We start from the raw sequence: 16363 nt of genomic DNA, 5'->3' as shown, positions 1-16363 counted from the left end.
CCCAGATGTCCCAGGAATAAAAAAAGAGCAGTGTCCATCAAGTACATTAGTGGCTGTGAATCTAGGCCATGTGACACCTACCCACTGCTTGTAATCCTGAAGGATTCTGCTGAAGCTGAAAGGAATATTTTCTGGCAGACAGATATATCTGGCACAGCCTGTGCTATGTGAGCAGAGGCCACTGAGGGCCAACTGGTGCAAGCAAAATCTATTAGTAAAACTTGCCCTGTGCTTTGCTACTGTCTGTCCACAGGTAGGGATTGACATATCAGTCTACATCCAGTCTATATCACTTTTGCATGTGCTCATTCATAAATCAGTTTTGTCCTGTTTCCACGTCAATCTGCCTTTCTTTTTTTAAAAAAATAATCAAAATTAATATTTATAGAAAACTTACGCTTGGTGTGCCAGAAAAGGGATGAGGCATTTCTACCCTAGATGTATGGTGAAGGAATACTGTTTTAAGATCAAAATGTAACTATCTCCCTGACACCTCTCCCCTGGTTCCACAACTTTCAGCTGTAACAGAAGAGAACTCAGATGTACCTGTGGGGTCAGACTGCAGATAGAATAAAGCAGCACCTCTCACTTCCTCGCCCCTCTTCCTCTTCAAACAGACACCCACACAGCTCCTGCTTTATACAAGGTTGGGGCAGGCCCACATTTAGACAGATCTACTGCTGTCAAGTTGAGTCTATGGGGCTGGTCTAGACATTTCCTCTCCTCCCTTTCCACACCACCCAAATCTGCTCTGGAGGAAACCCCTAACCTCCCAGAAAACATTTTCACAGTGCATAGTGGGCTGGAAGGAACAAGAGGGGAAAAAGGAAGTTCCAAGTTCTTCTTGTATGCTTATGGTCTTAAACCTCTGATAAAGGGACAAAAGCAGACCAAATCTCACTGGGTTGTTTTTTTTTATATAAAAAATCCAGTTAACAGACTTAAGGTATACAGTACTATACACTAATGGAGAAATGGGGAACCTGTGGCCTTCCAGATGCTATTAGACTGTAAATCCCATCACCCCAAATAATTACCCACGCTGACTGGGGCTGATGGGAGCTGGAGTCTAAGAATATCTGGAGGGCCATATGTTCTCCACTAATGCAAACCATGGGTACCTGTGCCTCACTATAGCATGTACAAACACAGTATTCATGTGGTTAAAAACAAAGGCTTACAGAAAACACGAGGGGTTTCTGTGGTATATTAGCATACAGTTGCTATTTCAGAAATGCGAGAATCATCCTTAAGGCTGGATTCCTACGCAACTGAATTCAGTGGAACTTACTCCTGAGAAATTATACATAGGATTGAGCTGCAAATCTGTTCAATCATTCTGACAAGGCAATGGTATAAATTGGATGCTAATATCTGTTCTATACAATTCTATACCAAAGGGGCTCAAGAGGAGGAGAACTGTAAGATATTTATTTTAGCCGTCCTGCCCTGCCTGCAGGCCCCTGTCAATCATAAAAGGACTCATTCAGGGCCATTTATTTCTGGCTGCAAGGAGGCTATTTGGAAGCTATTTCACCAGTTGCTCAAGCTTCTCAAAATAGCACTCAGCAGCAGACTGACCATTCGTAGTCTCTTGACTCTCAGTTTGTGACATCTTCCTCCAAATAAATCACACAAATACACACACCACACCAATACAAATACAAATACAAATCAGTGGGCATTGGTATATTATTATACTACTAAGGCTACTTTTTATGGCCTCCACTGATTTCTATGAAATCCTGTCACCTCAGAATACATATTTTAATGAGTATTTTCCCTCTGATTAATCAACTGAAGTCTTGTTAGGTTGCAATCCTGTGCACACTTCCCTGTGAGAAAGGCCTATAGACACTTACCTGAGAGTAAGCCCTACTGATGTCAGTGGGACTTAGTTCTGAGTAGAGATGTATAGAACTGCATGCTAAATCAAGTAAAGATTGAAAATACATATATATATCTGTATGTGTGTCTGAATACACATACATGTGTACACATGCCAATGTAACATTCAGGACTAGGGGTTAACCTTAAAGTGCTAAGGGGTTAACCTTAAATTTATTTGCTAAAAATATAAGTTGAAACTTACATGCACTTAGCTTGCACACATTCAGCTTTATGCACTTGGCAAAAAAAAAAATTAAACAAAAAAGGGGGCGGACGTGCTGGAAAAATGATTTTGGCAATCCCACCTACCACTGAACCCAATGTGTTTTGACTGTACACAATTTTGGCTTTACAAGCTATCCATGGAACGTAACCACCATGTAAGATGAGAGTTGCTGGTATGTAGTTCTCTGATTAAATACTATTCTTGGCTGTGAAATCATGAGAAGTATAGAATTATGACATATGACATGGGCCAATTGCATGGTTTCCCTCACTCAATGCCTATGCCATGTTTCAAGTCATGTGACGGCAAAGCCACTTGGTTCAGCACCCCCTCTCGAACTCATACATGCCGCGTTTTACTTTGTTTAGTACCTCACCACTGCTGAAAGTCAGCAAATCAAAGCTGGGCTTATTTCATTTCCTACCTGGCTGATAGAAATCCGGAGATAGTTCCCTGGCCATCGACCTGGCTAAAGTGGATTCATTGTTAGCTGCCACTGCTGCTTGCTCAGCCCCTTCTGACTTGGCTTTGGCATGGGCAGTCCTGTGGAGAGAACATCCAGCATGGCAATTAGTGTTTCCAGTTGTTGCCAAGGCTGCCTTAGGCGGAGTTCCTCAGCCATTTATTCCAAGGTGGCTCTTCTGATGGGAATAGGACTCTTCCTTAATAAATGGTTTCATGATGACAGCCTTGCATGATGCTCAGTTCCTTAATATAGATGACCTTGCTTTGTAATTAATTGTTTTAAAACATAAAATAAAAGGAGGAATGAAAAATACATATTGTCATGATATACATTTTACTAGCTTGTTGATTAGTAGATCCAGCTTTTGTATTTATATTTATGTTGCAGTGTTCTTAGTATACTGTTCAACATTTTCTTGTGTTTTATTACACCAGTACATCATAAAATAAACTCCACTTCTCCATATGCTGTTTAATAATTTGTCTCCCTTCCTGTACTCTACTATATTGGGCAGCTTGACCATATGGACCACTTCCCATATCTTCATTATCCAGTCCTGTAATGTTGGAGCATTTACTTTTCTCCAACAGTGATTAATGACCATATGGGTCGCACTCAATAAATGTGCAATCATTGATCTACCTTGTAGGAAAACAAAAACTTTTACATATCTCAAAAGCATAGATTTGAAGTTATATACTGTTATACTCTCAATTTCCACTTAAATAGTTACCTTGCTTATTGTCCATAAAGCAAAAATAAGCTCCAAGTTTCTACAATTTCTTATTTGTCTTATTTTGAAAATAATTCACAATCTGATGTCTAAAAGTTTTATGACACCTACTGTATATATAGTCTGCTTGCAGTAGCAGCTTGCTGGAAAAACCAATGAAGTCAAAAGAACATAAGGAGAGCACAGCTAGATCAGGCCCATGTAGTGCAACATCCTGTTCTCACAGTGACCAACTAGACGCCTGTGAGAAGCATGAAAGCAGGACCTGAGCCCAACAGCACTCTCCCCTTCTGCAGTTTCCAGCAACTGGTATTCAGAAGCATTACTGCCTCCAGCTGTGGAGGCAAAACATAGCCATCATGCCTAGTAGTCACTGATAGTCTTATCCTTCATGAATTTGCCTAATTCTCTTTTAAATCAAAACTCCCAGACTCTTTTTATTATGAAGATTACAGATTTATTCTGTTTGCATTAAGCAATCATCATTGAGAAAGCCAGTTTTACCAGGACCAAGAAAATTGTTGTCACTGACAAAATTCAATTCAGTCCTGCCTCTGCCCCGTTACTTTGGATATGTACCGGTATGTTATCTGCTACTGCTATTGTGGATAAAGTGTGACGTTTGTGCAACAGTCATGGGCATCTACTGAAGATACCCTTTCTGCACAACCAGATGTTTTGCTCAATAATTGCAGTGTCACAGCTTTGCAGATCTAGCGCATTTCCTCTGCTCTCAAAATACACCAGCTGGTGGAAGAAGCACATATATATGGCAGTCAGAGTTGTGAGAAAACACAGTAGCTACACAACAAAAGTGCTACCTTGAAAGGAGGCATTTGGGTGCAGCATACGAGTAACAACTGTTGTGCTGTAAAGTGATAGTCTGAGAAGGCTTTTTTGCAAGGAAGCAGAGATGATCTTGCACAGTTCTTCTCCATAAAATAAAATAAAAATCCTTCCAGTAGCACCTTAGAGACCAACTAAGTTTGTTATTGGTATGAGCTTTCGTGTGCATGGAATATTTTTATTTTGTTTCGACTACGGCAGACCAACACAGCTACCTACCTATATCTAGTTCTTCTCTATGCAAGGTATACCAAGGAAAACTAATAAAACATATTTCTTTATTTTCTTTATGATACTTTTTATTTTAGTTTTCACAATATAAACAATAACAAAGATGCAGCAAGAAACAAAGCACAAAGTCAAGAAATGCAGCACAGAGCATAAAGACTGTTTCAATCTGCAGAATGAAGAGCGTCCAGCAGTTGGACCAGCCAGAAGATCCTATATGCTATAGGAAGGCTCTTGTTGTCCATCTTAGCTGTGCAAGCAATAAAACAATACCATTCTGCTGTAAATGTGTCCACGTTCTTTCCCCCCTCTTGCCATCCTCAGTTTATAGGTAAGTTTCTCATTCGAGGCAATCTGCCGTATCCATTGAAACAAAGTTCTGGGAGAAGCCCCCTCTATGTCCTTCCAATAACAGTATCCAACATCAAGTCCCACAGTGGCCAAGCAAATAACCCCGGGAAACAGAGAAGCAGGGCATGACCCTTCTCTCTGCTGCTCCTCAGCATCTGGTACTTAGAGGCATACTGCCCCTGAACCTTGAAAGGGCATACATATATATACCATGGCTATTAGCAATTGATAACCTTCTCCATAAATTTGTCTAATCCCCTTCTAAAGCCATCTAACCAAGTGCCCTTCGCAATATCTTGTGGCAGCAAATAATCCTTAAGTCAGGGGTAGCCAACAAGTTGTCCATCAGATGTTGTTGCCACTCCCATCATCCCTGACCACTAGCTTTGCTGGCCAGGGCTGACAGAACTGGTGCCCAACAGTATCTGAAGGGCACTACGTTGGCTACCTCTGCCATAGGTTAACTATGTGCTGTATGAAGAAGTGAATCTTTCAAAGGCACTTAAGTACCTACATCCCAATGAAACATTTCAAGAATCTCACATGAGTCACTTAGTGTGTACACAGCACTCTCTGTCCTCCTTCCAGCAATGCTATTTAGATAACCCACAGGACATTCTGTTTCTTATGCACAAATCCCACCACGCTTCAACCTCCTTTGTATTGAAAGCACGATTCTTCCTATTAATTCATTCAGAGAGATCCCTATCCTGAGGGCAGTTCTGTGGGGGAATGTTTTCAGCAGCTCTGTGGCTCCACCACCATTTGGAGACATTTGGCCGAGGAGGTAGAAATCTGCAGTTTTAAGCCCTGACAGCTCACAGAAGGCCCCCAAGAAGCTGTAAACAGGCACAGCATCTCCTTTTTTGGTAGCATATAATCAGTGTGATTAATTCCACTGTAATCTGTGGGAGGCCCAATGGCATATTTATGTCTTATTGTGCCTGAAGAACTGATGTTGAAAGCAAAGTGTACAGAATATGCAGCACAAGGTAAAATCAATCTTTAACCAGATCTTTAACCACAAAAGCTTTAACTCTCCAGAAGAACTCACTGAGAAGAGGCACAGCGTGAAAAACCCAATCCTAGCAGCTAATGGGCAAGGAGTGACTGGGAAGAGATGTAGGATTAATGTTCCTCCATTAACGCACTTGATGTGTGCCTGTTTATGGAGAATTAGGAACATAAGGAAGTTATAACATGTCAAAATATTGGTATGTCTAATTCAGTATTATCTAGTCCAACTGGCAGAGGCTCTCTGGGGTTTCAAGACAGGAGTTTTTCATGGGCCAATCTAAAAATGTTGAGGATCGAACCTAGGACCTTTCGTACACAAGCATGTGCTCTACCACTGAGCTATGACCTTTATATATAAGTTGCTGGCTCACCCATTAACTTGCGCCTGTATCTAGCCCTGGGGACAATTATTTATGTTTGCAATACAAGACACTATCCTCAGTGTAATGTAGAAAATGACTTATAGTGTTTAATGGTCGCAATATAGGAATATAGCAAACAATTCAATATTCTTTCTCCAGTAGTCTTCACAAGCAACAACATTCCAATAACACCTACTATCATCGACTCTTTAACAAAAAGATGAGGCTGTGCTATGGTGGAAAAAGTTATTTACCTTTTATTCGAAACCTCTCCTGTCACAACTATGTAACATGGCTACTTCAATGGAAGTTCAAATATCAGCTAACATCTTTCTCCACTGACAGCTATAAGCTCAGCCCTCCTCAGTTATTCGTGACTCCAGAAAAATGAGATCAAAAGAACAACTTGGCAATAACATCAGACAACCCCTCATCATGCTAATCTTCAGGCGTCTCCATGCACAAGGGTCTTCCCTCAAAGGCTGCTGTCTAGAACTTTAGCATGATTGCATCAGCCCATCTTAAGCAGTACCTTCCTTTTAAGCACAAAAAACACCAACAAAGCCAGGGATAGATGAAGAAGTCAACCAGAGTTAGTCCTCCTAATATAAACACACCTGAAATACTTGTTTGTGTTCATACAAGGAATGAGTAGTGATGGGAGCAAACAGCTTTGTAATAAATTTGGGAGGGTAAATTGAAACTTGAATTGGTATGAGATCAAAATGCTGCTTATCTCCTCTTATGTGATGGAGCCACTTATGTGATGGACCCACACTTGCACTTGTCCCGTGCTTTTGAATGCAAGGGTCTGAGCAGTTTTCTGTTTGCCCCACTGCTTTCCCTGGGAAACCCGCCTTTATCACTGAATCAGAACAAACGTCAATCCACAGAAAACCTGATTGATGTTTGCTCCAATTCAGCTGTAAAGAGTGGGTTTTCCCAGGTGAAAACAGTGGGACAAGAGAAGTGTGAATGAGACCTCTATGAGTGGTTTGGGGGTAGCTAGTAGGATGGCCATATAGGCAAAATTTAGGAATAATCACTATACTGTCAACAGAAATATATTACATTTCACCATAGTGGGGAGAGCATGAGTAGGGGCACCTCCAAACTGTCACTATTTTTTTTGCAGGAGGGATTCAAGAGCATGGCAAACATTTAGCACAGTTAAAAGTGGATTAAAGTGCTCTGCTGCCCCAGCACAACAAGTTGACATAAGAAACAACAACAGACTTATGTGGTTAGGAAAGTGACAGGGAAATCCACTGAAAAGTCTGGGACGAATAAGTAATCAATGGGAAGATATGTAGATGCCTTGCAAGCAAGTCATGATAAATGCAAGATGAACAGTCATTGTTGTATAACTTCCCTGTAACTAAATCATAACGAAAGCTCAACAAAGGCAGTACAATAGTCTAACCACTATAGAAACTTTCTGCAAGCAAATCAGGATAAATGCTGAATAAGCATGTGACGTGGAGAAACCCTAGGTAGACTGGCGTGCTTGCTCAGTCTCCAGTCCCGATGCTAACTGTTGATGGGCAAACTTCAAAGCGCCTGATCTCTATTCTTACGCCTCTTAAAAGAACTTGTTTGGAATTGAACTGGACAGCCTATCAAATAAAGGACTGTCTTCTGTAAAATAAGACACATGGCCACCCTTGCAGGAAGTGAAGGACACTACATTCAGTATGACTGCAATGGGAATTCAAGCCAACAAGGCATTGGCATCTTGCAGGAATGTGAGTCATGCATTTCAATCTCCATTGCTGGTGACCGCTTACACATTGCCAAAAAAGAAAAAGAAAATGCATCACCAAGGGAGAGACAAATGAGGATGGGCAACGTCAAGGCCCCTCCTGCTCTCCCTTCTTAGGGATATTTATTTTTAAACCAGACTTGGATTGGACAGCCTTTCAGTGTCGTGCCATGAAATTTACAACAGTCGGTACCATCACAGATCAAACCAGTAACAGAGAAAGGGGCAGGCAGCCTAGGAGGCAGGGGTGAGATGCAGGGGTCAGGGTCGCAACCATGTGCCAGATGCACTGAGAGGAGGGAGGTGTGGGGAAAGGCATGAGGCTAGGATGAGTCTCTAGATATAGGAATGACAGCTTTCACATTCCCCCACAGTCCTGCCTGTTCCAGATAAGTGGGTCAGGCTTCACAGGCAGAGCTCACCTCTGAATGAAAATGGAGGGCCACACTTCACAGTAAGCCAGGGGATGAACTGCATTTCTATTAAGAGAGACTTGGACAAATGGGCCCCCGGCCAATACTAAGAAAAAGTAACACTCGGTGTTCTGAGATCTGATACCTAAACACATACTTAACAAGAGCATCTATTTACCTGTTGAGTGATTCTGTCTATCCTTCCTTCATGGACCCTGGCAGTCTTTCACAGGTTACACAGATCATTTTGAATTCCCCCACAATTAGAAACCTATGGTCGCTATTTTCTTATCATTTAACAAAGAGGCGGGTTCTGAACGGTGGATCTGTTTAAAGAACGACTGCCCAAGGATCAACACCTAGGATCGCTCAGATAATTAACACATGATCAAATGCTCCAGTTTAGCTGAGGCACTGCTCTTTAACATAATTAAACTAAACATAAATCAAGCCGTACAAGGACATCAATATCTTCTTGGCATGAAACCCCACAGCTACTTAGATCATTAATCGTGGAAGAGATTGAATGATTGATGTCCCTTTGGAGCGTCCTGATATGAGATGCAGTAGGCAACATACTCCTGCACACGGTTGAGTTGGCAAGGAAGATTACAACCTTAATTAGGTTTCCTAAGAGGCATCTGAACTCTAACCAGATGCTTAAAACAATAGTGAATTATCAAAAAGAAGACAAATGAGAATGGGGAACCGTTGAATTATGGCTTTCTATGTGAATAGAAAGAACAAAAAGAAACTCATAGACTACACAAACACCTAATAAAAAATGTATTCTTTCACATATGGAGAAGGTTATATCCACAGTGCAGCAGAACCCAAGTTGCAGGCTGCATTGGGAAAATGTTGCAGGATGCAGGATGCAGGGGGCGGGGAGTGAAGGAGGAAGAGGTGGTGGGGGCAATGAAGATAATCTTTTCCCCAAGCCACTATTTTGCCTTTGGTTCTGCCCTCAAGCCACTCTTTTTACCTGGCTTCAGTTGGAGGGCCTTGGTTGTCTTGTTAAAAGCAAAGTAGATCTCCTACGTCTCATTTCTGCCCACTGCTAACTAGGGATAGGCAAATTTATCAGTTTTGTTTTCTCTCTGTTTCTCATTTCTCCACTCTTAAATTAAGTTCTCTACATTTCCATATTGCTTTGCTTAAAAAAATGTCTTCATGAAAATTCAGCAGCATTTTAGTACAAAATTCTCCTAATCTCTGTATGCAACTTTGTCTAATATGCAAAGTGATTTCCCCTTATATAATGGGTTTCTGTATGCTATTTTTTACTAATGGTAGGGCCAGATTCAACTAACAAGTCCTGCTAATAGAGGGAGAACATTGCAGGGAGAACATACAGAACAATGTGTGGCGCCAGCTGAGGGAGATTCTTCCATCTGGCAAGATGAAATGCTTGTTCTGATAGAATGATTGCGATAACACTACACTGAATTCCTCTCCACCCCATCCATTTTCTGCATGCTTTCCACATTACTTTTCAGGAAAACTGCAATGCAAAAAGTGTGGATTTCCAAGGATGGCTGTGTTTTGGTTTGCACACAATATTTCAGAAAGTGTGGATTAGGTAGATTCACCTATAAATGCAAACTGAATCAATTTTCTCCAACATTCCTACTGATGGCCTAGAGATAATCATGAAAAAACTGATTGCTGGTGGCTGACTAGGATCTGTGCTCTCATCATCACTGTTGTGTGGAAAAGAGGGAGCCTGAATGAAAGGGAAAGAAAGATTTTATCTCTATTTTCAAACTCTGCAATTGGCCCTATTATACATGGAAGTATCAGAGCAAACACCCTGCACAGGCATGTCAAAGGAACCATATTTAACATGGCGGGGGGTAATGACTGTGTGACACCCTGCTCCATCTCCTACATAACAGATTGAACTTTAGTTAAAACACTCAGTTATAGTATGTGTAGTATAGTCTATATGTGTGGAAGAAGATGTGTATCAGAAGCATACCCCTCAAGTGTCCTGATTTAATCGGGACATCCCGAATTGACAGAAGCTGCCTCAGCTTCTGATCCCAACCTGGGATACCCCGGTTTTCCAGATGCAGCATGGAGAGGGGCGACCTTCCCAGAGGCCGCTCTAGGCCGTGCCACATCTTGTGAGGCTGCAGAGCAGGAGGCAGAAGACAGAGTGGGGGAAGGAGGGGATGAGCGAGCGGGTTGTGACCAGTGGCGGAGTAAGGCTCCGCGGTACCCGGGGCAGCAAAGGAAACGCCCGGGGGCGGGGCGTCGTGACATCACATTGTGACGTCATGACGCTCCGCCCCCAGGGCGTTTCCGGGAGTGCCACCACCGCTTCTGCAGCCCTCTTTTAAGCCGAAGAGCTCGCTTTTAAGCTCTGTGGCTCAAAAGGAGGCTGTGGAAGCGGCGGTCCGACAACAGAGTGCGCCTGCGCGAAATGTCGTGCAGGCGCACTCCGTCGTCAGGCCGTGCGCTGCCGCTCCCAGGGTGACGGAGGGAGCGGCAGCGCGTGGGAATGGTGGGAGGGGCTGCCTCTTGTCACCCCCACGTGCCGCCGTTCGCTCCGTTGCCCCAGGAGCAGCAGCACCGCACACACCGTGCGCTGCTGCTCCCGGGGGGACGGAGCGAGTGGCGGCGCGTGGGGGTGACAAGCGACGGCCCCTCCTGCCACTCCCCACGCTGCCGGTCACCTCGAGAGCAGCAGCGCTGCACGGACGGGTTGCTCGCTTGGCCGTGCACTGTTGCTCCTTGGGTGATGGAGGGAGCGGCAGTGCTTGGGAATGGCGGGAGGAGCTGCCGCTTATCACCCCCACGCGCCGCCGCTCGCTCCGTCGCCCCGGGAGCAACAGCGCACGGCCGAGGGAGCACCCCGTCCGTGTAGCGCTGCTCCTCCCAGGTTGACCGGTGTTGCGTGGGGAGGGGCGGGAGGGGCGCCGCTTGTCACCCCCACCCGCCGCTTGTCAACCCCACCCGTCGCTTGTCACCCCCACCCGTCGCTTGTCGACCCTGTCGCCCAGGGGCGTACCGCCCCCACCGCACCCCCCTAGTGACGCCCCTGGTTGTGACAGTGGGCAGGTGGGCGAGGAAGGGGTCAGCGACGGGGGGTGGGTGGATGCCCTGAATTTTTGTCACAAAATGTCGGAGGGTATGCAGAAAAACCTTAGTAATACGCATGTATGCTTGTCAAGGGGCTAGGTTCTATCATTTGTGGCTTGAATTCAGATAATGGGTCACAATATGTTTTAATTAGCTTACCAATGTCAGGATGTTTCTCTCATCACCTACATATCCTTTGTGAATAGATGCTGTTAAAAGTAATTGTTTCAGTAATGGTTTATAAGCTTAGTTTCATAACAGAGTAAACTCTTTCTTTCAGCATCATATACACATCTTCAACGTATCCTAACCTATCCTAACCTACCTACCCACCACTATCCTGGCCCTACGCCCTCCTTCTTCCAGTCTGCATTTCATTGCCCTCTGACCTTTCTATTTGCAAATTCTCTCCACAACACCAGCAACTCAAGGAAATACATCTGATGAATCTTATACCATACTGTATTTGTTAGAATTTAAGGTAGCACAAGCATCATTATAGGTTTTGCTACAATAGATGAACAGGGCTCCCCTTCTGGGAAAGTCGTGGATGTGGGCTCCCTATCCGCAATGGGTACTGAGACAGGCTCCATCTTCTCTTCCTCCCTTGACTAGAATGGAAGCCAGTGTAGCTGTGACAACCAGCCAACAAACGTATCCCCCTTGGATTGTTTATGGGATTTTCTGCATCCAGGTTTCATTAGACTGTAAATGAGATTTGGATTAGCAGAGTCCTGCAAATGTTACTTGAAAAACATCTAAAAGCTCTGCACAGTGAACAGATGCCAGGCTGAATCTGCAGCACAGCCCTGCAGAATACTGAAACTCTTATCAATGTAAGATTAAAAGCTGGAATCCACAAATGTTGGTCCTGTGCAATGTTCAATGTTCCTGTGCTTTCTGTATGGCAGAAGGGCAATGACTCAGCCCTGAGATAATGTTTGCCTTCAGAGGCACTTGGAAGCAGTAAGACTACTTACAACTAACAAGTGCCTCCAAAATCCAGTGCAAAGTGAGCCCCTACCTAGCTGTCTCTCACTTTGTGTATGTTTGTGTGCATGTGTGTATGCATGTCACAAATGCAGTTTAAGATTGCCACTGGTAGTTGGCTGGTGAACACATTTGCAGACTCTTGATTAAAAGATCATGAATGACCCTTGAAAAATCTGCATTCTGGGATCCCACACCTACCAGACCCACCTGTTATCTACCTTCCTTTGCTTAAAATAAAAAAAACACAAATTTGGTTTAGGAGTTTGCCTGAACATGCAAAGAGTAAAACAGGTGAAGGGGCATACATGCAATCCCTGGCCCCAATGTTCCTGAGCATGACAGTTGCTCTCTAAACCTCTGCATGGTTAGCACAAAGGTCTGAAGAAGTTTCTCAAAAGCATCTGGCTGGCCACTGCGAGAAACAGAATCCTGGAGGTGATGTGAAAAACATCTGCCTGAGACCTCTCAAGGGTCAATCTTTTTGGACCCAAGGGCACATTTGCAAACCAGAAAAATATCCATTGGGATGACAAACATTCTGCAACCAAGCACATACCACAACGTACTCTCTGTTTGGCTACAACAGAATGCCTCTTTCAAGCCTAATTTCAGTAGGGGACAAACAGGCATCTTTGCAGCCACCTGACAAGGCATGGTAAAAATTCAGCGAGCTGGACAAATAATCTGACCTGATGTTACATTTGCTCATAGAATCATGAGCGTGCATGTATGTGGCTGGCATGCAGCAGATTTGAATTGTTTTCTTGCAAGCATGTAGTTTTATGCAAAACAACCCTAACAGGTTTAAGACTGACAATTAAAAGTACTTTTATCAAAACTAAAATGCTGACTTTGCTAACTGCTAATCCATCACCACATTTTGCATTAACATTTTAGCATATGTAGATTTTATTAAGTCAATATTAGTTTCTGCTGCACTGCCTGCCAAGGATGGTTTCGAGCATTAAATTAATTTCCAGAATGCTGGAAGCGCATCAGCTGAGACATCATTTTTAATTCCATAGCTAACACAATATAAACCAATCAACAATGACCATGCATGACTCTGTTTTGTCAGCATAGTTTGGGCTTCATCCAATTTAGACTGTAAATTCCTCACATCAGGGTCATTGTTTATTATGCCATGGAACCAGACACACCTAACCAAGGATGCAATGACTGACGGTACTTTCAGACCTCACTTTTACCCCAGTGATATGGCACAGGAAAACAGCCCATCGTGTTCCTATGATGTCATCTGTTTATTCCTGGCACTTGTTGGGGCATTCTTTTGATCTGGTGCTAACATGGTCACAGCTTTAATCCAAGGACATTTCTACACACACTTAAATTCCTGAATGCTATCCCAGAATGCACCCAGGACAGCCACAATTTATGCATTTTCTCTTTGGGGATAGTTCATGTCATACTTGGGAGGGTATGGAGATCAGAATTTGGGACAGTCAAAAGTGTCCTATATACATCATCTTCTCTTAAAAAAAACAACAGGGATCTGCAAAGTATGTTCCTGGGAATCCAGGAATTCCTAGGAAGCTTATTGGAGGGTCCTCAATGAGGAGATTAGCAATGGCAGACAAGCTTTTGTGACAGGCAGCTTATCGCCTTTACTTATCTTCTGCTGCAACTGCATGAGGGAACATTAGGCACATTCTAGGGCAAGCTCTAGGCTTGAGTGGGCCAGGCAGCAGCAAGGCCCAACTGACCTGGCTGGCACCCGGCATGACCTGAGAGCATATCCTAGCATGGTCAGCAACATGCAGGAGCTCAATGGCAGGTCCAGGGGGGTTCCTCTGTGTATAGCGACTGATATGGAAATATCTCTTGGAGGGGAGGAAGTTTGAAATCCACAGAGCTGGGAGAAACTGTCTCCCACCCTGCTGCCTCTTTCTGGCCAACCGTTTTCTCTCAGTTAGGAATGGTTGTCAGGGTTCACTGAGCTCCAACGAGGTCAGCACTGCCTTAGCCTTCATGATTACTTGGTGAATTTTTTAAATGCTGAAACATTATCCTCAGCCCTAAATAGCTCAAGGCCATTTGCATCCTTCCTTGAAGGATATCGCCCCATGGAACAATCATAGGACTGAGACAGTCTGCCACTGTCTCCATGATAACGTATTTCTGCCGAAGGGTCCCACTCTAGCACACACACAAAAATTATAATCAAAAACATTTTAAGGCTGCAATCTTAAACATGCATACTACGGAATTAGCCCCATTGCACATCATGAAACTTATGTGACCACATTAGAACCCTTCTCATTCCAATAACAGATTTTCATAGGTGGCGCATTTTTGAGATGGCAAAGTACCGGTATTCAACTTCATGGTCCTCTATCTGTATTCTGAAGCTGTATATTTTCAAGAGGACCATACCACATGCTTCTCCCAATCACATATAGCTGCTCTTAGACTTGCAAACTGCATTTATAGTTCTGCAGTCTCCAAAGGTCATGCACAACAAAGATACAAGCAGACAGCTACATACAACCTCTTGAGATATAAAGATTTGTGAATTATTGAACATCAGTAATTTAAGAAATTGGGCTGATTCGGTTCCAAAAGCAGATCTGAACCTGATTGCAGTAGATCTAGACAATCAGCCTCATCCAGCTCCACTGTTGCTGTTCTTTTCTTGTTTAAGAGAGACAATAAAGGTTTATTGTCTAGCTTTTAAGCCTCTAATGACAATCACAGCACTAGATCACCAGAGTGCACAGATACCAGTGACTAAGATATTTTAAAAGCTCACAAACTGACACTCTATGTAATTATAAAATTATCTATTACACGTGCATACTCAGAAGTATGCTCCATTGAGTTCAATGGAATTTATGGAATCACAGAATTGTAGAGCGGGAAGGGACCTAGAGGGTTATCAAATCCAACCCCCTGTAATGCAGGAATCTCAGCTAAAGCATCAATGACAGATGGCCACCCAACCTCTGCTTATGCCCAGGTAAATTGCACAGATTTACAGCAGGTAGAGGTGTTTCAGCCTAGTATAATGACATACTCATTCTATCTCAACTTTCAATCCGAAAATATTCCCAGTACAGTAATAAAATAATGAAGTGGTATTCAAATCATTCACTTAAAACATGCAATTAAAATGACCCAACTTATGCAATTTAAAGCATAAATGAAGCACAAAACCTTTGTCAGGGAGTTCCACTGAGAAGGCGCAACTACTGAAAGGGTCTTCCTGACTTCCAAAAATCTTCCAAGCATCATGGCACTTAAAAGGCCCCATCTAGTTATTTACAAACATAGGGAGCTTCATATAAGTATTGCTCTGTTCCTATTCAATGGATTCTTCCTATCTATTTCTTCCAATTATAAAGTCCTCCTGTTAGTAAGAAAAAGCAAGCATCAGTAGGCAAGATTAATTCACAAAGCCAATGTAATTCTATTGAAGCTATCCTGTTTTTGTTTCAACATTGTCACATTTCTTAGCCTTTAAAAAGTCACACTTTTAAAAGTCTAAGATCTACTTTTTTCTTCTTTATTTTGTCCTTTAAAAAAAGTGCCCCTTCTTTCTTCAAGTTTCTATTTACTTCTACTAAAATAAGTGGATGGATTACACAACTGCACTCATTTCAACACGCTGGCAAGGTTATGCTTAAAATTCTACAGGGCAGGCTTAAGCAGTATGTGGACAGAGAACTCCCAGAAGTGCAAGCTGGATTTCGATGGGGCAGAGGAACCAGAGACCAAATTGCAAACATGCGCTGGATTATAGAGAAAGCTAGAGAGTTCCAGAAAAACATCTACTTCTGCTTCATTGACTACGCAAAGGCATTTGACTGTGTCGACCACAGCAAACTATGGCAAGTTCTTAAAGAAATGGGAGTGCCGGATCATCTCATTTGTCTCCTGAGAAATCTCTATGTGGGACAAGAAGCTACAGTTAGAACTGGATATGGAACAACTGATTGGTTCAAAATTGGGAAAGGAGTACGACAAGGCTG

General features: G+C 43.1%; 1 protein-coding gene across 2 annotated transcripts in view; it reads right to left on the bottom strand.

The window, feature by feature from the left end:
* Positions 1–16363, bottom strand: part of JPH2 (junctophilin 2) — a 59563-nt gene that overhangs the window by 10805 nt on the left and 32395 nt on the right. For both annotated transcript variants that reach the window (XM_033153470.1, XM_033153471.1), the window contains exon 3: positions 2541–2659. In XM_033153470.1, coding sequence (XP_033009361.1) covers positions 2541–2659 — 119 coding nt within the window. The remainder of the gene's footprint in view (positions 1–2540; positions 2660–16363) is intronic.

This window comes from Lacerta agilis, chromosome 6 (assembly GCF_009819535.1).
Source record: "Lacerta agilis isolate rLacAgi1 chromosome 6, rLacAgi1.pri, whole genome shotgun sequence".
Taxonomy (NCBI): domain Eukaryota; kingdom Metazoa; phylum Chordata; class Lepidosauria; order Squamata; family Lacertidae; genus Lacerta; species Lacerta agilis.
This window is presented reverse-complemented; position numbering and strand designations above follow the sequence as displayed.